Source organism: Bactrocera dorsalis, chromosome 1 (genome assembly GCF_023373825.1).
Source record: "Bactrocera dorsalis isolate Fly_Bdor chromosome 1, ASM2337382v1, whole genome shotgun sequence".
NCBI classification, from domain to species: domain Eukaryota; kingdom Metazoa; phylum Arthropoda; class Insecta; order Diptera; family Tephritidae; genus Bactrocera; species Bactrocera dorsalis.
In genome coordinates, this window is record NC_064303.1 from 6,265,711 (window position 1) to 6,289,563 (window position 23,853).

At 37.1% G+C, this 23,853-nt stretch overlaps 1 protein-coding gene across 1 annotated transcript in view; it reads left to right on the forward strand.

Annotated features, from left to right (window-relative positions):
• LOC109579481 (uncharacterized) overlaps positions 1-23,853 on the forward strand; it is a 319,803-nt gene that overhangs the window by 278,334 nt on the left and 17,616 nt on the right. The window contains exons 17-18 of the mRNA XM_049446659.1: positions 13,248-14,635; positions 15,550-15,682. Of these exons, the coding sequence (XP_049302616.1) occupies positions 13,248-14,635; positions 15,550-15,682 (1,521 nt within the window). The remainder of the gene's footprint in view (positions 1-13,247; positions 14,636-15,549; positions 15,683-23,853) is intronic.

Here is a 23,853-nt window from a genome sequence, read left to right on the forward strand (position 1 = left end):
CATTATTTGAGTTCAATAATCACAGTCAATTATGACTTTGATCTCATTACAATTAGTCAATTAGTAAATTGAATTTTCGAAAATTTTGATTGCATATAAGTATAAAAAATTTAATAATTACATAATTACTTCGCAATAATTCCGTAAGTAATTTAAAATAAATAATTCTCATTTTAATTGCAATTGCATATTTATTTAGTACATATGTACAGACATGCATCCCTTCGTTAGTGCATAATTTGCATATCTCTCGAAGAATTTTGCAGGAATTTCACATTCCGAATTTTGATACACTCATAAATCACACAGTTCTACTGCATACATACATACATACATATACATACATATACATATAATTTAAACTTTCATACTTACACGTAATTTTATATTCTTCTTGAGAATGTTCGGAATTCCAACCAGAACTAATCAAGTTGGTCAGGTAAAGTAATTTGCAAATAGTAAATTAAAGGTCGTAAATGTTGAATTATAAATAAGTAAAGCTTTTGGATAAAAGCCCAGACATTTATGACTGTACATATGTATATATGTATTTGTAAAAGCAGTTAGGTGTAAATAGCACTTAGCTCTTAGTGTTGAGTTACAGCTTCTGTAAATGTATATATACATATCTATTTATAATTAGATATACATATATATATTATATTTATATACCAGTTAAATCTTAAGAAATAGATCTCTTTCTTAATTATCTCCCTTACAAGCGTGAAATAATTTGTACTCGTAAATACTTGTATGTATATAATTATATTGTGCAATATTTGGATATAGTAAAGCCACAATGCTTAAGCTTTGAATAAACATTTTATTCATTTTCGTTGGTCTCCATGAATTCCCTTAAATATTAATATGTTCAATTATATTCTTACTACACATATATTTTTCGAAAATTAGAATACCTTTGAATGGCAAGAGAGTAGTAGAAATTAATTTCCGAATGATTTATTCTCAAGTTCACACTACCATATTCCAAATATTAAATGTAGTCTTTTCTGTTGGACACAACGACCCTTTCCTCAACGATCGATCTTGAAATAGCTTAATTCAAGCAGTTGAATGAAAAATGTCTATAGAGATCGCGGTTCCAATGCTCCTCACGTTGTGTTACAGTTTTCAAGGAATAAAAATATTGCAAATCCCTTGACTGAAAAAAAGGTTGTACTGTTAAGAACTATCCTCAAAACCTTGGCATCCACAGCTACCTTCATAATGCATCCAACAAAACGAATCCTCTTCATTGCTATTTATAAAAAGGTAAGCACTAAGAAACCATGTCCAAGAAGGGTTTACATTAAGCTTGCTTGTTAAAAAAATTAAAAACTACAATTAACACCAGATCTTTATATTTCCCGAATCTCATCTTTTTCTGCTTTATTGACTTAGACAACGCTTACGCGGTTATAGCCGAGTTTACAACAGCGTTCTTCCTATTCGCTGTATGGGTCCAACTGGAGATACCAAGTGTAGCCAAGTACTACTCCACCAGGTCTTTCCAACGGAGTGGAGGTGTTCCTCTTCCTAGGATTTCTTTGGCGGGTGCTGCGTTGAATATCCTTAAAACTAAAGTATTTTCATCCATACGGACGACATGACCTAGCCAGCGTAGCCGCTATCTTTTAATTCGCTGAAGTATGCCAATGTCGTTGTATATCTCGTAAAGCTCATCGTTCGATCGACTGCGGTATTCGTCGTGCAAAGGACTATTGTCGAGTGTTATGTTAAATATATGTAATTTATGTTAATATATAGTAAAGGTATATGCGACAAATGAACTACTAGCTTAAGATTTAAAGTTTTGCTTCAATTAAACCATCACCAATATCTCGAACTGAAAGAAACTTTGTTTTAGATATATAGAAAGAAAATTATTGAGGTTTGCTGGGCAATCTAGAGTTAGGTGGTCAGGAGTTTCTTGTTCCATGTCGCAAAACTGGCACTTTGAACAAAAGATTATGCTCCTGTTGTACATGTGTTTCCTGAGCCTGCAGTGTCCAGTCTAGAGCGAGACGTGGAGACGGAATTTGACTCGGGGAAAGTTAATCATATGTATCCCTAAACTCTATTTGGAGTGGCGCATTCATGTTGCCTGTTGTCAGTGTCGTTCTCTCCTCCACGTGGAGCAACTCCTTTATAGTGTGGAATCTCACCGCAATGCTTGGTTCTATCCCCATCAAACTGAAAGCCACCGCAAGTTAGTTCATCGGCCAACTCATTGTGAGCTACCCCTTTATGCTCCGACACCCAGATCTGATGTATACGGTTACAAAGTCAATGTCGGTTCAGCCTTACTATACACTTTGTCTTACATTAGAAAATAATATTTACTAACTACTCAAATACCGAAATACCAGTTAAGATAGTTAAAGCGTTATATAAGAGAAAGGACAAATCTTAAAGGTATCCATGGTACTTGAACCTTATATAAATGCAAAGTTTCTTTACAAAAACAAAAAAATGTCATTCTATAATGTCTTTTTTGGCTTCAGCAGCTGGGTTCAAGTTTTTTTTTTTAATTTTTTGCTACTTCAGAAGTTTCGTAATACACAATGGGTCAATCTGTGATATATAACCTGCACAATTTGCACAAAAAAATATAAATATTTGCAAGTAATTGCTGTGGGTATCATGAATATCAAGAAGTTAGGATATACATATATGCAGTTATGTACATTAGAAGCCGTTGATTTACAGAGAGACAAAGAAATGGAAAAATCATGAATGCGGAATATTCTACAGATAATTGTGAACAATTTTGCTCAAGAAACAAAATGTTCAACGGATATTTCTGAACAACTCTGACTATGGGTCTAAAACAGGTTTTGAGTCAGTGATTTTAAATGCGAATTTTTTTAGTTTTGTTTGTCAGTTTTTCGAATATCCGAATTCAGCTTAAAACGTAAGTGCATTTTGATATTATATTGAGTATTAGTCGGAATCGGTCTGATCAGACAACTATATCACATATCTCCCATAGAACTGATTATTCATGGGTTTTGAACTTTGCTTTAAAATCGCTGGCACGAAAGCGATTTCAGAGCCATAGTCTCTTAGGCCAAGTTGCAAAAATATCGATCCGCTCTAATGTACACACATATATGTGCATTTCCAAAGAGTCACAAATATATATCTATCCCGTTATCTTACACAAGATATTATAAATAGTGCATGTGTTGCAGCTTACTAACTCGTAAAATGTGTTGCATGACAGGAAATCACAATACCAATACAACTACAATATGCATACGCGTATATAAACAAATTATATACATACAAACACACAAACATATGTATATGTGGCAAATAAATGCAGAGCAAAACAATTGCGAGTCTGACCGACCACCAAAACAAGTGTGCGGTTGCCGTGTTGCAAGACTTGTGGCAGATTTGAGTTGCACGGTGTGGAGCGTGGCAGAAGCTGGACGGACGCACGAGTTGAATTTCAAATTAATAACAAACGACAACAAGCAGAAATGAAAAGCAAATAAAATGGTCCGCAGTGACAAAAACTTGGCGGTTTTTTGCTGCGTCGACTGGTCGATGGTGATGGTGATGGCGCTGAGCTTGCCCTCGGAAAACCAAAACAAAAAAACAAGAAAATATAAAAACTTGGAATAAATTTTGGAAATCAACAATCATATTTCCCAAGTTGAAAAAGCCAAACTCAAACACAAACGGTATATTGGTTTACATGCACACGTACACTTACATGTATTTGTTTGCCTATGTAAAGGGTGATTTTTTAATAGCTTGATAACTTTTTTTTTAAAAAAAAAAAACGCATAAAATTTGCAAAATCTCATCGGTTCTTTATTTGAAACGTTAGATTGGTTCATGACATTTACTTTTTGAAGATAATTTCATTTAAATGTTGACCGCGGCTGCGTCTTAGGTGGTCCATTCGGAAAGTCCAATTTTGGGCAACTTTTTCGAGCATTTCGGCCGGAATAGCCCGAATTTCTTCGGAAATGTTGTCTTCCAAAGCTGGAATAGTTGCTGGCTTATTTCTGTAGACTTTAGACTTGACGTAGCCCCACAAAAAATAGTCTAAAGGCGTTAAATCGCATGATCTTGGTGGCCAACTTACGGGTCCATTTCTTGAGATGAATTGTTGTCCGAAGTTTTCCCTCAAAATGGCCATAGAATCGCGAGCTGTGTGGCATGTAGCGCCATCTTGTTGAAACCACATGTCAACCAAGTTCAGTTCTTCCATTTTTGGCAACAAAAAGTTTGTTAGCATCGAACGATAGCGATCGCCATTCACCGTAACGTTGCGTCCAACAGCATCTTTGAAAAAATACGGTCCAATGATTCCACCAGCGTACAAACCACACCAAACAGTGCATTTTTCGGGATGCATGGGCAGTTCTTGAACGGCTTCTGGTTGCTCTTCACCCCAAATGCGGCAATTTTGCTTATTTACGTAGCCATTCAACCAGAAATGAGCCTCATCGCTGAACAAAATTTGTCGATGAAACACATTTCGAACCGAACACTGATTTTGGTAATAAAATTCAATGATTTGCAAGCGTTGCTCGTTAGTAAGTCTATTCATGATGAAATGTCAAAGCATACTGAGCATCTTTCTCTTTGACACCATGTCTGAAATCCCACGTGATCTGTCAAATACTAATGCATGAAAATCCTAACCTCAAAAAAATCACCCGTTATATGTAAGCGTTCGAGAGCAATGTGGCTTGCTTGCGAGTGTAAGGTTGTATGTGTGTGCATGGCAGCTTTATATGTTTTAAATTTATGCTCCCAAAGAGATAAACCGCGTCGTGCTTGTTTTTGTTTGCCTTTGAAAATTTACATGAAAATGCGAATTGAAAAGCAACAACTGTAAAGAAGCATACTTTATTGGTCATAAGAAAGCAAAAAGACAAGAAAAGAAAACCCAAAAAATAAAATTTAAAAATTAAAAATTAAAAATCGAAAACCAAAAACCAAAAATTGGAAAGAAAATCCAGCTCATCCCAATAAGGAAAGAGGCAGCAGAAAGCAAAACCAAAAATTTTGATATTTTTTCTTGTTAAGCATAGGATGTTTGGGTCAGGACTTAAGGCATTTAACGTAGATTAAATTAGCTAAAACAGCGTAAAAGTTAGCTAATAAAACATTTTTTGGTTTAATGAACAAGTTGAGTGAATTTACGTTTCAAAATGTGCATAAATTATTGGCGAGTGGGGAGAAGAATTCAGTAGAATGTGAAAGAAAAAGTCAATACAAGCGAGATATATGAATAATGAATTATACAAATTAATATTACAACAACAAAAATGTAATTTGGTGGGTTGAGTAAAGAAATATTGCAAAATAAAATAAAATAAAAATTAAAAAATTGTGTGCTTAAGAAGTTAAAACCAAGTTTTGGAATACTGGAAAGCTTCTTAGCACTGTATATGTCCGACAGAAAAATCGGAAAAAAGAAATATTCAAAAAATCTGTTTTGTTTGTGTATAGAGGTATTTGAATACAAGTTACTTTCTACGTATACTAAATTTTTTAAATAAAAAAAGAAAAAAATATATTTTATGAGTATATTTTTTCGGTCATTTTGTATGTTACAGTGTTCCGATCTGAACATTCTTCTTCTTCTTAATTGGCGTAGACACCGCTTACGCGATTATAGCCGAGTTAACAACCGCGCGCCAGTCGTTTCTTCTTTTCGCTACGTGGCGCCAATTGGATATTCCAAGCGAAGCCAGGTCCTTCTCCACTTGGTCCTTCCAACGGAGTGGAGGTCTTCCTCTTCCTCTGCTTCCCCCGGCGGGTACTGCGTCGAATACTTTCAGAGCTGGAGTGTTTTCATCCATCCGGACAACATGACCTAGCCAGCGTAGCCGCTGTCTTTTAATTCGCTGAACTATGTCAATGTCGTCGTATATCTCGTACAGCTCATCGTTCCATCGAATGCGATATTCGCCGTGGCCAACGCGCAAAGGACCATAAATCTTTCGCAGAATTTTTCTCTCGAAAACTCGCAACGTCGACTCATCCGCTGTTGACATCGTCCAAGCCTCTGCACCATATAGCAGGACGGGGATTATGAGAGACTTATAGAGTTTGGTTTTTGTCTGTCGAGAGAGGACTTTGCTTCTCAATTGCCTACTCAGTCCGAAGTAGCACCTGTTGGCAAGAGTTATCCTGCGTTGGATTTCTAGGCTGACATTGTTGGTGGTGTTTACGCTGGTTCCAAGATAGACGAAATTATCTACAACTTCAAAGTTATGACTGTCAACAGTGACGTGAGTGCCAAGTCGCGAGTGCGACGACTGTTTGTTTGATGACAGGAGATATTTCGTCTTGCCCTCGTTCACTGCCAGACCCATTCGTTTTGCTTCCTTGTCCAGTCTGGAGAAAGCAGAACTAACGGCGCGGGTGTTGAGGCCGATGATATCAATATCATCGGCATACGCCAGCAGCTGTACACTCTTATAGAAGATTGTACCCGCTCGATTAAGTTCTGCAGCTCGAACTATTTTCTCCAGCAGCAGATTGAAAAAGTCGCACGATAGGGAGTCGCCTTGTCTGAAACCTCGTTTGGTATCGAACGGCTCGGAGAGGTTCATCCCGATTCTGACGGAGCTTCTGGTGCCGCTCAACGTCAGTTTACACAGCCGTATCAGTTTTGCGGGGATACCAAATTCAGACATCGCGGCATAAAGGCAGCCCCTTTTCGTGCTGTCGAAAGCAGCTTTGAAATCGACGAAGAGGTGGTGTGTGTCGATTCTCCTTTCACGGGTCTTTTCCAAGATTTGGCGCATGGTGAATATCTGGTCAGTTGTTGATTTGCCAGGTCTAAAGCCACACTGATAAGGTCCAATCAGTTCGTTGACGGTGGGCTTTAATCTTTCACACAATACGCTCGATAGAACCTTATATGCGATGTTGAGGAGGCTAATCCCACGGTAGTTGGCGCAGATTGTGGGGTCTCCTTTTTTATGGATTGGGCATAGCACACTTAAATTCCAGTCGTTGGGCATGCTTTCGTCCGACCATATTTTACAAAGAAGCTGATGCATGCTCCTTATCAGTTCTTCGCCGCCGTGTTTGAATAGCTCGGCCGGCAATCCATCGGCCCCTGCCGCTTTGTTGTTCTTCAGGCGGGTGATTGCTATTCGAACTTCTTCATGGTCGGGTAATGGAACGTCTGCTCCATCGTCATCGATTGGGGAATCGGGTTCGCCTTCTCCCGGTGTTGTGCTTTCACTGCCATTCAGCAGGCTAGAGAAGTGTTCCCTCCATAATTTAAGTATGCTCTGGGCATCGGTAACTAGATCACCTTTGGGGGTTCTACAAGAGTATGCTCCGGTCTTGAAACCTTCTGTAAGCCGCCGCATCTTTTCGTAGAATTTTCGAGCATTACCCCTGTCGGCCAGCTTATCGAGCTGTTCATACTCACGCATTTCGGCCTCTTTCTTCTTCTGTCTGCAAATGCGTCTCGCTTCCCTCTTCAACTCTCGGTATCTATCCCATCCCGCACGTGTTGTGGTCGATCGTAACATTGCGAGGTAGGCAGCCTGTTTTCTCTCCGCTGCGACACGGCACTCCTCGTCGTACCAGCTGTTCTTTTGCACTTTCCGAAAACCAATGGTTTCGGTTGCAGCTGTACATCTGAACATTATCTGCGGTAATTATAGCGCTGTATTATGGCATAAGCTGTACCAAATTTGGGGAAGTTACCACGTCAAATGAAAAAGTTTTCCATGCAAGTACCTGATTCCGATCGATCAGTTTGTTTGGCAGCTATATGATATAGTTGCCCGATATCGGCGATTCTGCCAAATAAGAAGCTCCTTAAGCAAAAAAAAGCTTGGGCAAAGCTTCAGACTGATATCTTAGAAACTGAGAGCCTATAGAGACCCAATATTATTTGTGGAACACTATTGTCCTAACTTACTGGGTTCATCTCATTAATAAGTGGCATGTAAAGGGTTCTTCAATTGAGACGCTCCAAAAGTAGACCGAAAGCGAGAGCAAACGACGCCATATCTTTTCCCGCTTTTTTGACATTTCTCTTCAGAAAGGCTTGCCATTTCATCATAGAAAGATACTTGATCCAACAATGGGTCGAAATTATTAAAATTTACTTCCGAAATTCGGAGTCAATGGTCTCAACTTTATTTCCCTTAAATCTCTAAACCCTTGGTATAGTTTTCCTTAGACTATCTTACAACACTTTTAAAAATAAAAATTCTTAGCTCGAAGTTGACTAACTGAATTAATCATGACGTTATCAGCTCATTGCTAGTGTTGGAATATCATTTGGCTCAGCATACACCATTTTGAAGAATGTGTTTTTATCTCATGCGTCAAGTCTCGTTTTGGAGCAAAAATCGCTCAAATGCACCATATCATTATCTTATCGGTTCGTCATGCCTTTTTGTCAAGAACTCGACTCGTGTCATTCCACAGCTATCATGTTCGCCTGGTTTTGTCGTTTTCTGCCATTTATGGCTATTGAGCAAACTCAAAAGAGCATTGCGGGGGACGTAATTTTGACAAGATTGACGAGAAAAAAACCAAATCAGATAAGATTCTGATGTCTCTTTATGTAGGTTACATAATTCTCCAATTCCTTGCTTGAAGCGCTACAACTCATTAAAGATAAAGGCTGTATGTATTCTCTGGTAAAATAAAATTACAACTCTACTAAATACGTATAGTCGTTTGTTGGCGTCACATATCAATTTCTGGTCTCAACCAACGAGCTTTCGAATGATATCTCATTAGCAGAAGCTCTAGCAAAGCTTTCACATGAATTTTGGTAATATTTACATTGCGCGACAACTAATGAGCTTTCGAGAGATACCTCGCAGATGAAAGCTCTTTAAAAGCTTTTTTCTTTAAGGTTAAGAAAGCTTCCAAATGAGTTTTAACTATGTCTACTTTGCTTGTTAACTAATGAGCTTTCGAAAGATATCTCACAAACGAAAGCTCTTTAAAAGCGCCGTGGCGATAAATAGTGAGCTTTCGAATGATAAGAGACAGAATCTCTAAAGCAGCTTCCTTATGAAGCTTTGCAATATAACTCTGGGCGAAAAATAGTGAGTCTTCGAATAACAAGCAGAAATTCCAGAAAAACTTCCAAAAAATCTTAATAATGTCTGTTTTGTGCGATAACCAATGATTTCTCACAGGCGAAAGCCCTATAAAAGCTTTAATGTAGTGCATACTTAGTTTTCATAAATGCTTCACTTTCCTTTACGTTTGAGATAGTCTGTAAGAATAAATTGTTAGTGAAAGCCAATGAATTGCATTTACCAAACTTAACAAATTTAATTTAAATTTTAGTAATAATTGAAATATTGCTTCGCAACCAACTTTTTATGATTCCCACTACCAAAAATATGAACATAGTATTTTCTCGCGTTTCATATTTCCACCTAAAGCTTCATCATCACAACTTTGCGGCAATTGTTTTGTCACCCTACTCCCTTACATATTCATGGCCCCTCAAAACACCCACAACAAAAACACAAAGAACAACTTATAACTTTGGCAAAGTTGTTGATCTTTACTTTGTAAATACTATACTCGTAAACTCGACTAAAAAGTTAAAAAGATTTCAAGTTTCTTTTAGTGGAAAATGCAAAAGTATTTTAGCTTATCACTTCACGTCAACAAAGTAACACAGAAATGAAAATTCATAAATTCATATAAAATAAACAACAATACAACAAACAAGACGCGCAACTGTTTGCCGTTTGCTACCTCAAAGCGAAGTAACAGTACTACAAACTTGCTAACAATAACAACAACAATTATGTTATGAAAATTAAAATTTTTCTGTAGTCAAAGCTTCTAAGCTGCACCCCATACTTCATATATGCTACTGCTCTCAAAGGTGGAGTGCCGCACAGGAATTCATTACGATTTCACGCGCTATACCTTCCACGTGCTCGAGCTTAAGCCTTAAGTCTGTGAAGCTGTGTTTATCATTTGCTGCATACGTAAAAGTGAATAAGTAATATAAGCGAATGACAATCTTTGCGATTAAGACGAATACTTTTCAACGTGTTAATTTGGGGATTTTTCAAGCTTACTGTCTGTGTTCAACCCTCGACGACATAAAAAGTTTAGCTGAAGAAGTTCAGGGTGATAAGAAATAATAAGGGCGACAATGTTGCGAAGAGAATGGGAGAAACTCTTTCAAATAGAAAAGTAGGAGAGCAGATGATCTTTGTCACTCATGGAGAGTTAACTGAACCTTAGGTTAATGCTGATTCCAAAGGACGGTTGGCTTTTAAGATTGTCGCTCGGACGATATTAATGTTGCCTACGATCGAAGAACGAACGCCCTTTTCATAAATTTACCAACATGTCAGCTATGAGGCTAAGATTCAATTGGATCTAACATATTGAATAACAACTCCTCTTCTTGTAAGAAATTGAATTCTTCTTTCTTTCTAATTAATCCTTATACTCTTGTAGGATTAATGTATTATAAGACCTGCAAATTCCTTCCTCACTTCTCAAGTAAATAGCAGAGAATCCCAGAGGTGACTCAACCCACGTTATTACCCAATCAAAAAATTACAAATGAGTTATGTTCACAATAATCATTCCTACTAATTTACAAATTGTACTCAAACACACATACACACATTATTGCTAAAAACATAAGTAGCCCCTCGATTATATGCTTAAAAAGTTATACAAATTTTATATTCCATTATTTTCCTTGCCAAATACTCAATCCGAGTGTGCACACAACCCAAATGTGCCTGTCACTGCTTTGATAATAAAATTCCTCGGAAGTTTTGCATAAAAAGTCACCGAAATCATACGCACACATCTACACGCAGTCATGCATATTTATGTCTGTATAATTTCCGTATGCTTTATTTGTCGTTTGCCAGTTACCATTTCCGTATTTAATTAAATCCCTTGCTGCCACTAACATCCGCCGCAACGCGGGCTGCAAACGACTTTCTTTGCAGTTTGCTTTCGCCTTTTTGGCCCGTTTGGCGGTCTTACTTTTACAGTTGGCAACGCAGTCGTAATTTATTATAGTCCCCTGCATTTAGCCTATTTAATACATCAAATATCATTGCTGGCACATTACTTCCATTGTGTGGCTTTGTGTCAACGTTGGCATGTCTTAAAGGCATTAACCGGCTAGGCGAACTAAGCAGAGGAGCTTTTTTTTTTGGGTGGCACTCGCGGTATTCTTTATGTGGCACATAATTTGGGGCCATTTGTTTGGAATAGCAAAATATTTTAAGAGTTGAGGCAGGCTTTTGAAAAGCATATTCGAATAAAATATTCTTGGTAAGGAAATAAGTTCTAAACCATTCGTGTGTGTTTTTATTAGAGATAGCTAGGATTTTCAGAAACTTTTTCACTCCAAAAAAAAAATAATAATTTATTTTCCTACAAATGTTTGAAGTAATTATCAGACTCGCAAAGAATTGATGGATTGAGGCAGCAGCTCTTTAAGATTTTATCAGTTTAGAGAAATAACAAGAAGCTTTCATACACAGCTTTCACAAGCTTTTGTACTTATCCATTTTGAGCTTACACATTTATTTAATGCTTTGTTAAAGAGCTTACATCTCGTATATATCCTTCACAAGCTTTCCTATTTTTTTCTCCCTTAAGCTTAGCGAGATACGTGACCCCACGTTAGAGTTCAGTAGAATTTCTCTATTTTTCTGATAGATATAAAAAAGCGGTACTCTTTAAAAATACTCTCATTGAACATCATACACCTCAAAAAAAGAATAAAGAGCTTTCCTTATCTTTTCCTTGAGCTTCTGCAAGCTGAAGTAGCTTTTCTATAAAGCTTCTTTTAGGAATCGGCTTTCGTATTAAGCTTTCACTGTTTTACAAAAGCTTTCGTTATCTTAATCAACTAATAAGATGTCAAAATCGATTTAGTCCTCGTAGTAGTACTGAAAGAAAGAATAAACAGCTTTCATTTATCTCATCCTTGAGCTTCTGCAAGCTAAAGTAACTTTTTTATAAATCATCCTCTACGAACTTTCAGATCTTTACTAAAGCTTTCGTTATCTTAGTCAACTAATGAGATGTGAAAATCGATTTAGTCCTCGCAGGTAGTACTCCTTAAAACTAATCTGGGGGCATGTCATGCACCACAAAGAAAGAACAAAGCGCTTTTTTCACTTCTTGAGCTTCTGCAAGCTAAAGTAACTTTTTTATAAATCATCCTCTACAAATGAGCTTTCGTATTAATCTTTCAGATCTTTACTAAAGCTTTCGTTATCTTAGTTATTAATGAGTGGACAAAGTCGATGTAGGCATGTCGACTAACATTTTGTCAGCAACTGAAATCAGTACTTCTGACTGTTTACACTTAGAAGCCGTCAGAATTATAACGCTCGATAATTAATAAAAACAGTTTATAGTTGATTCCAGTAAAAAAAATTAAAAATCCAAAAAGTGATGTTGGAGTCAGAAGAATACGACGATATAGCTTTTGACCTCCTCAACTAAAGAGCTCAACACTAAAGGCTAGATATTCGAAATCAGAACTAATAATCAATATTAATGAGTTTCGAAACAGGGTTACTCCCACTAAACAAGGGATTCCAAGATGGGCACCATCCAGAGCCCAGAGATGCCTACGATTTTACAGCCATCATCAGTTTTTACTGCTTTCCTTCTATTGGATTGAATTCTCCGGGTCGTATTGTGCTGCGCAAGTTTGTTTTCAAACATTTTTTGTGCTTCTTCCCATCGAAGACACTTAAAAAGGGTATGATTTGCGTCGTCTAGTGGTTTGTTGTTTAGGTATTTTCCGAAATACTCGTGAACGGAGGAAACCTGTGCTAAGTTATAGTTCACCTCGCCGTTTTTCCTACCGTACCACATCTCTGCAACTTTCATTAATTCAGTCCGTCTTCATTTCCGCTCTCTTGTCCACTGATCTTACCACAGTTCAAGTGTTTGTTTCCTCGCCTGATGTCTGTTGTTATAAATAAGTGGTTTCCTTTTACGTTCTTTCTCCATAAACCGGGCTATCTTCCCTCCTTGCAATTAGATCTATTGGAAAGATGACTGGTATGAATTCGAAAGCATATTCGAAGCGTAAAATATCGACATAGAGGTTTCGAACTATTCGTGCCAACTATTATTTTAATGCACAAGACCACCCTATAGTTCTTAACAACTAACTCAAACACATACAGTCAACCTGTCTCACCTCGTCCAGTAAAGTTTTTCATTTGTTCGTTTCTAACTTCTTCTAACTTTTCTCATTTCAGAATTGGCAGGCAGTTGTCAACTCATCGCTCGCCTCACTGCTGTTGCTCGGCGTCTCGACTACGATTGCGATTGCGTTGGTTGTAAACTCCGAACTGGTGCCGAAAAAAATGTTGCATATCAATAAAATGTCAACGGCAACAGCCGCAAGTGCACGCGCAACGACAATAAAAAAGAAACAACAACAAAAGAAACAACAACAAACTCATCATAAACAACAACACGACTTGAATCTGCGGCATAACTCCACAAGTGGCAATGACAATGCCAGCGGTGCGCCTATGGCAGCCACCTCCCCCGCAACCACCATCGACGCGCACAGCTTGAGCGCCACCACAAACATTACGCAAATCAGCAGCAACAGCAACAACAGCAGTGTGGGTGTCAACGTCGGCAGCAGCTTCGCCCTTGGTGGCAGCAATGACAATAGCATTGCGAGCGACAGCAGTGCCACCGCCAGCGGTCGCCGCGCGGGTAGTGTCTCAAGCGCGGCAGCTGCACGCTCTGTGGCGCTGGTACAAGAGCTCTATTTTCCGGTGAGCGTACGCGCCGTTATCGGCATTAGTTGGCTGCCGCCGTTGCTCTATGCCATCGCTGTGCCGCTGATATGCAGCATTATTGGCAAATGGCCACGCAATTGGTGGCTCGAAGTGATGAGCAATACAACCACGACAACAACGACAACAAGCACAGCAATGTCCGGCGCTATGTTTGGTATGCCACATGGTTTGTCGCATACGTACGGCGGCGGATATAGTGGCGGAAGTGATTACTTAGTGGCGCATATGGCACCCACACCGTCACCGGCATCATCGCTAAGTCTGAAGGTTGAACCGAGTCACGTCAGCAACCAAAGCAACGATGTGTACAGCATGTTGGCGAGTACAACAAGCGACAGCATCTTGGAGCTGGCATCAGTCACAGCTGCTGAAATTACAACCGCTGCCAACGGAATATTAACAACTGCTAGCGATGTTACTGCCACCAGCACGAACAGCGCAAACAACAACAATAACGTCACCACTGCGGCGTCTTCCGCGAGCACCTCAGCGTCGACTGCCTCCACATCGACGACCTTCTCCGTTGCCGGCTGGCATAACAACTTCCAACCGGCAGCCATCTCCGCTTCCGCCACCGCAGCTGCCTATCACGGCGACTTCGCGGCATACACCGACTCAGACGCCGCGGAGCTGGAGTCACAACTAACGGGCGACGGCAGTGGCGTGCCATCACTCAGTTTCATCATATTTATTTGCGTCGATTTACTCTTCGTTCTGCTCTTTTTTGCGCTCTTCGTCATTTTAATCAAGAAACTTTTATGGCTGTGGCATAAAAATCGAAATATTCACGCGCATCCGCAGGATAAGTTCAATGTGGCCATGCGTAGACGGTAAGTCAGTTGCCATTTTCTTCAACCGCGAGTGTGCACGAAGTGTTGACTTATTTATTTTCCTTTTAATTTTATTTTTTATTTATTTCTCTGTTGAAAGTATGCTAGTTGAGACATTTTTCATTTTAGCTTCTGGCTTGCGCAAGTGGGTGAAAAGTGGCTTTCAGTTGCTTGAACTCAGTTAGTTCCCAATCGATTTATTCTTCAATGATTAGTTTAAATTTATGAGATTTTAAACAAATGCTTAAAGTGTAAAATTTTAATAATTTTTCTCCAAAAATTCACACCAGCGCTGTTAGTGAAGTAATTTAGTTTCATTTAATTAATTTAAGTAAAAAATTTTATATTACATAAAGTTTTGTAAAACTAGTTTTTTAAATATATGTTTAGTGCACTCAAATTTACGTTAATTATGACTCCAACAGCTACTTTATGACACTTACTTAGGCACAAATAACCGCCAGTCAAACATAAGCGGACAGTAGTGTAGTAATTTGATACCGCATATTACTAAATTATACGCTAATATATTTACGTTATTACAACTAACTAGCGGCTAGCTTTATTTACTCCACGCAACACTACGCTACAATGAGCTCAGTAAATGCGAGTAATAATTATAACTAACAACAATGTACGGTTGAACTTAATTGCATTACAATATTGTTTTAATCGCCACGCTATAATTTATATTTGCATTTACTACAACCACTGGCATTTAATAATGTTTTGTATATTATACTATATGCATATAATACATATACTTGTAAATATTATAAGGTATATACATACATAAATATGTAGATGTATAGGCAAGTATGTGTTTTTGGCGTTACTATTTTCGTTTATTTGCTTTGCCTATTTAGATATACGCTTGCGTTTATTATAGTCCTTATTTTGGTTTCTGATTTCAGCATTGGCCTAATTTACCGCACCGGTTGTTTGCTGTTAATGAAATTATCAACGGATGCATTATTCATAGCATATGTAAATTCAACACAAAATTCATGGTGGTCCTATCCGTTTGGCATATCTTGCATATTGTTGGTGAGTACAAATGAGCGCTAATACATGCATTCAAATTCATACATATATAGAAAATACATATTTTATTGTATAAAATTGTAATATCTATGAAATACGCGCAAATGCACATAATTTCGCGCAAGAACAGCAAAAAATATTATTTTTTATTAAAAAACAAAAATTGGTATAAAATTAGAAGAAATGTATGTTTTTGAGAAAAAAGTATTATTTCAAGCAGGCATACCAAAAAATATTTTTTTTATAAAAAAATGGTATAACATTTAAAAAAATATATTTTTTCATTTCAAAAAAAAAGCAAACATACAAAAAAATATATTTTTTATAAAAAAAACACAATTTGAATAAAATATTATTTGAAAAATATATTTTTTATCAAAAAAATTAGTATAATATTTGAGTAATACATATTGAGCATACCAAACAGGGATACTTATGCTTAGATATGTAAATATATAACCTTAGCACTTATATATGTATGAATATGTTTTTATTTGCCCAGCTGCCAATGCAAATTTGTTTAAATATTTGCTGAATTTGTAACATTTCCATGAAAATACTTAAATATATGCTTATCGCTGCATATATTTGCATACGAGCACCGAAGCACTCAGCCTAGCAGCGAGGCTGCGTATACGCCATACTATACTTTCATCTACACTCACTCCAGCCGAAAGGTTACGTATACGCCATGCCATACTCTTTTACACTCACTCCAGCAGAGAAGTTACGTATACGCCATACCATACTTTCAGCCTGCCTTACTTTTAGACACTCGCCACCCAACAATGAGGTTACGTATACGCCATGACGCACTTTTCGGTATCACATCTATTACGATTTCAGTATAATTGGAATTTACATGCAAATTAAATCAATTCGCCGCAAATATGTCATTTGAAAGCCTCATTGAAAGCGAAGTGAAGATAAGGCGGAACGAAAATTACGCACATATATACATACATATACATATGTATACAGTTATATGCAATTAACATTGCAGGCATTTGTATTTGCAGTTCATATACTATATTATTTAACACTTCTAACAATTTCATTAGGATTTTACTTGGAAGTAAAAGCATATTAGGCATCAGATTGAAGCACTTTTTCCATGAAACTAAGAAAACGAAAGTAAGTGATTCCAAAGAAATGCAATAAATGCTGTGTGGTGAATGATGTGAGCTTCCTAAGATTCTTGTGATTTATCATAGCCTGAATAAGCTATATTTGGTTCTCCACGAAATTTTTAAAACCCAGAATGAAACGTTAGAGTTCCTAAAAAGTATATTTGTGTATAAGACCACCTTGCCGAGCTGAATCGATTTAGTCATGTCGGTCTGCATAAAGCGGCATAAAGAGCTTTGTCACTCTTTTTTTGACACCCTGTGCTCTAAGTGTACAGCCTTTACTAAAATTTTTTGTCGCCTCCTTATACACAATATTAGCGAGCCCATCTTCTCATATTTCCGCTCTTTTACTTTAATGAAAGTAGTCATTATTTTAATGAAAAGTCTAAGACTGCACACGCAACAATTTTTAATCAAACTGCTTGTATAACAATTTGCAAATAGCAACCTTAACCCACAAAATTCATATACCAATTTCATTTAATACTGTTTTCGTTACATTGCGGTTTTTGTACAAATTTTCTCTACAAATATTTTGCGGCTGTCACATGGCATTTACGCAGAAGCCAAGCCCATAACGAAAATACGCAAAAAAAAGAAAAAATGTAAAATGTAAAAAATATAATATTGCGTGGCTCCATTCAAAATATATACATTAGGGTGTTTTTTTTTAACTATTAATTTTTTTTAGTCCCGTCACGAAATTTCCCTAGAAATACCCTAAAATAAATTCCCAGAGAATTTTAGCCCTTAATATTAACATTAGGCACTGGACCAAGGGCGGTAAAAATTTTCCATAGAAAATGCACTACAATCGTGAGTTTTTATCTTAAAATTCCTACAGATCAGAGGTTTTTTGACATCGCTTTGACTTTAGACGCATATTTCTCAAAATTGTTCACTCTACAAAAGTGCCCAGTGCAACAAAGTCGTAACTCACACCGGCAAGGTAGTACGGGGCTCTAAACTTGATTTTTCCAAGAATCTCGCATTTTTTTGTATATATCTGGTAAATGACAAGAGCTATAGAAAAAATGTTCATGACAAATTTGTAAGAAATTTTATTTGCTATAAAAAAGCGCCAAGGTCAAAATCGCTATCGTTAAGACTTCTCGAGATATTCAGCTTTTTACAACTTTGCTTCCGCCGTTTTCCAATAGATGTCTCTAGGGTCAAGCACTGGTCGATTGAATCAATTAAATCGTTTTATAACAATCTTGGACATTTGTGTCCACATTAACCCAACAAAATATTTGTAGAGATCTGTTTGCATCCCAAACTTATTCTCAACTGAAAATGTCACTTTTTGAGCCGAATTCTCGACATTTGCGGGAAATTTTGCTTTTCTGTTTTAATTCCAAGAAAAGTGCGGTTGAGGACCCGTCCACGCTTCAGTGAGGCTGACACATACATAGGTAATACTATTACTCTACTACTACCATCTATATCATTTCTATTAAGTATTAAAAAATATAGAATTTTAAAAAATATTATCTTATAATAAAAAAAGTTCGATTTTCCTAGACGTTTTTCCGAAAATATTTATCAGTTCTTCTTCTTCTTCTCATTGTACAAAACTCACGTATCCTTCAGGGTATATGAAAATTATGTCACCATACGCCCACATGTCTGTATGTGAGTGTGTGCCTTTATTTTCGCACGCATGGGCGCACAGTTTTCAAGTGTCTGTGCGAAATTGCGTACTGCGTTAAATTGTCGTCAATTTAATGTCACGCTCAGCCACAGCAGACGCGCACACAACAAAAACAAAAGCAAAAAAGAATACTGCTATCACCGCGAGCGCTTTTAAGGGCCAACATGTGTGCAAGCACAGGCCACACGCACAAACACACACACACATACGTACGCAATAACCAAACAAATGTGGTTAAAATTACACGTGTGCTTTAATACGCGCGTCTGCTCGCGCTGTCTAAACAATTTCGCTTACTTTTACGGCGCTTCACTAGTGTGTGTGTTTATGAGTGAGTATGTGTGTGTGCGTTGGCAGATACGCCTGCAATTATGCGTCAGTTTGCTCGTTTTCTCACACGTGACTTTTTACAGTTTTTTCCACTCGCCACTTTAAACACGTTTCTTTTGTGCGCTTTCATTTCCATTTAATTTTTGTCTCCTTCGCGCTTGCCGCTTGTGCTCCCGCTTTCAATTAAATTCTATTTTTAGCATTTTCTCCGCTCACACACACTTTTTCTTGCTTGCTTTCTATCTGTTTGTCCTTTTAATTTTCGCCAGCGTTTATGTTTATGCAGTTTCATGCTTTTTGTGTCGCTGTTTTGTCGCTCCCTGCTTTTAATTACTTTTACTGCATAATTATGTAACACACGCTCACTTAAACCGTAGTAAAGCGCCACTGTCACACACCGCGCCCTTATTTGTGTTTATTTTCACATAATTTCTTTTTAAATTTATTTTTGTTTTTTAATTTTTTGTTTTGTGGTTTTAATTTGTTGCAGCAGTCACTTGCAATTTGTATTTTGTTGTGCCCGGCGCTTATCACTGGCCCGCAGTTACTCGTAATTGTCGCAGCAGCGTTAAAGTTCAAAGGCTGCGACAGACACGCGTGGTGAGATGCGAAAACAGAGGAGAAAAATTTCTATAATTCCAAAGAAAGTAGTTTTTAGTGAGAAGTGTAAGGAGAATGTAGTAAAGAAGCTTTATTTCAAAAGCGCCTTAATAATAACATTTCGCTGCTCAAAAGCTGAAAGGGAAAGTGTGAAAGCAGAGAGCTTGTAATTAGTAGCAAAAGGACATCACAGATTTTTTTGACATTTTTGTTCTGGATATTTTTACTATTAAAATTTTTGTTTCTGTTGTAGCGTTTTTTTTTTAATTATTAATCTTAAATTCTTTTTGCTCCAAATTATTCGAAATTTTTATCATGAATTTTTTTTTAATTTCTTTTCTTTATTTTATTGAATTTTTTCGTGAAATTAATTTCCTTGCAATGTTTTTGCCTTGCCAATTTATGCATGCCTTTCCCTGATTTGGTAACTTCAGATGCCAACTTGACTGTTGTTTGATCAGTATTGATCATTGTCTTGCTATGCTCCACCAAAGTAGTCTAAGGACGTCCAGTCATATGAGCTTGCTATGTAATTTGACTCTGTCACGAATAATGTGATATTTTCATGCATAATAAACTCTGTATCAAAGAAAAGTAGTATACCTTTAGGCGTACATTTGAATAAGCATATTCAAGACAGAATTTCAATTGAACTACCACTGAATTGCAGATGCATGAAAATAATGCAATCAAGATATATGATAGAAGATATTATTTTTTCCCCACTTGTTTACTTAAAGTACTGAATGTATATTCAATACTCGCATAATACTTGTAGTTGTTTCTTACAACATAAGCAAATGATTTGATAAATAGAAAATAATAGCAGTGCTCTTAAAAGTAAATAGTATATATGCACTTAAATAACGTTATGTCTAGGCAACTAAAGCACTTGAAAGTGCACGCAGACAAAACTTTTATTTTCATATGCTGCTTATTCAGCTAATACGCGCCCGTAAGTGTGTGTCTTGCTTTGAAGAAATTCCTAGAAAATATTACCTTCATGTACCATACAATATTTAAGAAAAAACATGAGGAAAGATTCACTTTAGCTGCACGGAAGTTTAAATACCCTTCATAGTTGTATTTTTATATGACAAAAAAGGATATAGACAGTATTTCTTCTGTTTTTGAAAGGTCAGTTTGTATGGCAGCTATATGCTATAGTTGTTCGATCTGAACAATTTCTTCGGATATGGTTGCCATTCCTTAGTTAGTAAGTTATGCCAAATGATATCTTGCCAAACAAAAATGTTTTCTATACAAGAACTTGATTTTGATCGGTCAGTTTGTACTGTAGCCAAATGTTATAGTGAACCAATCCAAAAATATATATTTGGATATTGCATTGTTCTCTCAAACGACATTCCGTACAAAATTTCGTGAAGATATATCGTTAAATAAAAACGGTTTCCCTACAAGGTCGTTTGGTCGTTCAGTTTGTATGGCAGCTATATGCTGCAGGGGTCCGATCAGAATAGTTTCTTTCGATAATTTACAATTTTTTTAGAAAATAATCCGTGCCAAATTTCCGGAAGATATCTTGTAAAATAAAAATTTTTTCCATAGTAGGAATTGTTTTTGATCGGTCAGTTTGTATGGCAGCTACATGTTAATCACATTCGATCTGAACAGCTTGTCCAGATATTGTAGCGCTGTTACAGATTACCATCTGTGCAAAATTTCGTAAAGATATTTCGTCAAATAAAATAGTTTTCCTTAGAAGAATTGATTTTCTTCGATAATTTTGTATGGCAGCTCTATGCTATAATGGTTCAATATCGCCGGTCTCTACAAATCAGCACCTTCTTAGGAAGAAAAAGACGTGTTCTAAATTTCAAATTGATATCTGAAAAACTGAAGTGCTTGCATTCATATATACAGAGAGAAGGACATGCCTCAATCGACTCAGTTCGTCACGTTGATCATTTGTATATTGTCACCTAAAATGCAAAATAACGTATCATCAAAAAATTGAAAAAAAAATTTATTGCTTACAATTCACTACATCATATTACATTATGTAGCATACAATTTTCAGCTGACGCAGTCAGATTTAACCAATATATAACCAATTGGTAACCAATTGATAAGCAATATATAACCGTTTTATAACCAAAACCCAAATTTTTCCCAATATGAGTGGTTTCAATTATAACGTTTTTCTTTCGCCTGTAAACTTATGAAAAGTGATATTACGTTATTTTGCAGTTTAGGTGAAAATTTATACATTATAGGGTATCCGACATTTCCTACAAGTTTTTGTAAACTCTAAAGCAAGCATAATATTTTGCTAGGGTATAAGTATATATGTAATATTAGCTATGTGTATTAGCCTAGAATTTCTTATGTGTTTCCAATATTCCTACATCACTCACGCATACAAAAAACACTTGAGTCAGAGTCGAGTACCTTGTAACTGGCAAAAGTAGCTCTTATACGGCATTAGCCCTCCAACGAATACATTGTAGCTTATGAAAGAGCCTTCCAGTATTATACCCTCAATGATTATGAGTTGCGCTAGTATTGGTTGCTTTAAAATATGTGGGAAGACTAAAAATAAGCGCAAAAATAATAAATAATAAGAAGAAGAAATATTTTATCCACTCGTCATTGCTAACTTTTCAAGCGTTTTCACTACCCGCGCAGCAAAGGTTAATAAACTCGCGTGGAGCGCACACAAACAAACACAACAACGAAATTGTCACCTCCGCTAACTCAATAAAAATTCATGCATTTGCTGTAAAAAATTAAATTTAAAACACAAAATCAAATTTGAAATTGAATTCACCGACGTGTTCATACACTTAACGTTGGAATCATAGAAGCGCGAAGACACACTTGCACACACTTAAACTCACACGCATACTATTACATCAAACCAACTGCACGTGTACCGTTTGAGTTGCCATATGGAAGTTCATACGCTAAGCTCACTCCCTTTAAATATAAGCATAATCTACCACTGGCACCCAGGGGAGTCTGTGCTATTTGCACCCTTCGTCTACGCTTACGAGACTTTAGCGACTTTCCCCTTTTTCAATTTATGGCACTTCACACATTCGCTTACTTTTTTCTAGTATTTCAACCGCATATATATTTTCATATATTTTCCATATTACCGCGCTATTCCTTTTGCCGACTCTCCCAACCAGTTGCACGGCATTGCGTGGAGTTGAGTTGGGTTAAGTTGTCTGTCGCGTATTATCAGGTTTTGCCTGATTTCACCTGACTTAATCTCTTTTCTATTTCTTTGCACACTTCAACATATAACCTTTAACCTCCACGCTTAATGCAAATGGGTGCAAATTTCACTTTTTCTGCTTGCTCGCCTACACAAACAAACACATTTGCGGTTCGTGTCTTTCGCTGCTTCAACTTCTACATGGATTTCGTCTGTTGTTGTGTTTGAATTTTAATGATTTGTTGCTTTTAAATTGAATTTCTATGTTTTTTAGCTGAAACAGAGATTTCCGATTTGCATTTGTTTCACGCGAATTTTTGGAATGAAATTTAATTATTTTTTTGGTGTTTTCGAAGTTCTAGCAGAACTCTTAATAGGTAAATAGCTATTTTTGTAAAGTTATAGCGGGTTGTTTGGACAAACGTAGACTTCGGATTAACTATATATTAGCTTAGCTTCATAGAAATATAGCTTTAAAGAGATCTTGGCTCTATTGCGCCCTCTCACAAAGACTCACCTATCCCCAACATATTGATAAAAGCCAATATTTTACTGGATGATAGCAAAGCGATGTGATCCCCATTTGGAAACATTGATCCAAGGGCCTTTAACCTGCGTCTGCAGACCACTATGCAGTCTATTAGCAAGAGTTCTGATGTTTCAAGCTCCCTGTCGCAGAACCGACAATTTACGCATGAAGCTAGGCACTGTCTGCTTCTTCAGCTTGCAATGGCCGCTGTAGAATGCGATTTAATCCCATAGGAGGAGATTGCTTTAAGTGCCGCTTGACTATCGCTAAGGTTGGTTATACGTTCGTTGGATGTTTATCTCTATGCACCGACTTATGGAAAAGATTTCTTCCTGAAAAATGTTCGAAAAACGTATCATATGTATGGAGAGTTTGGTGCGTGGTCCCGCGACTCTTGCACCCATTCCCTCCGAGCCGTCAGTGTACCACTTGTTTGTACTATCCCTCAGCAATGGCTCGAGATGGAATCAATCCATTCAGCCTTGCTGCCAAAGGTAAGTTGAACTTCTTGTTGAAGTTAACCCTTTTGATACTGCTGCCCCTTTGAAGGACAACCAATGGTATTGTATCAGTTTACTCTTTCATCCGCTGGGACTAGATAACCTTATTTCTGCCACATCCTTCTGCTGTCATTGGAAGCAATGTGAGTTTCGCTGCCTTACTAATCACTAAATGAAGTCGTGTGCCGGCGGATAAGTGCGCATTGCAGCCGAGTCGTTGGAGCTGTGATAGTTGCAGCTCTACCGA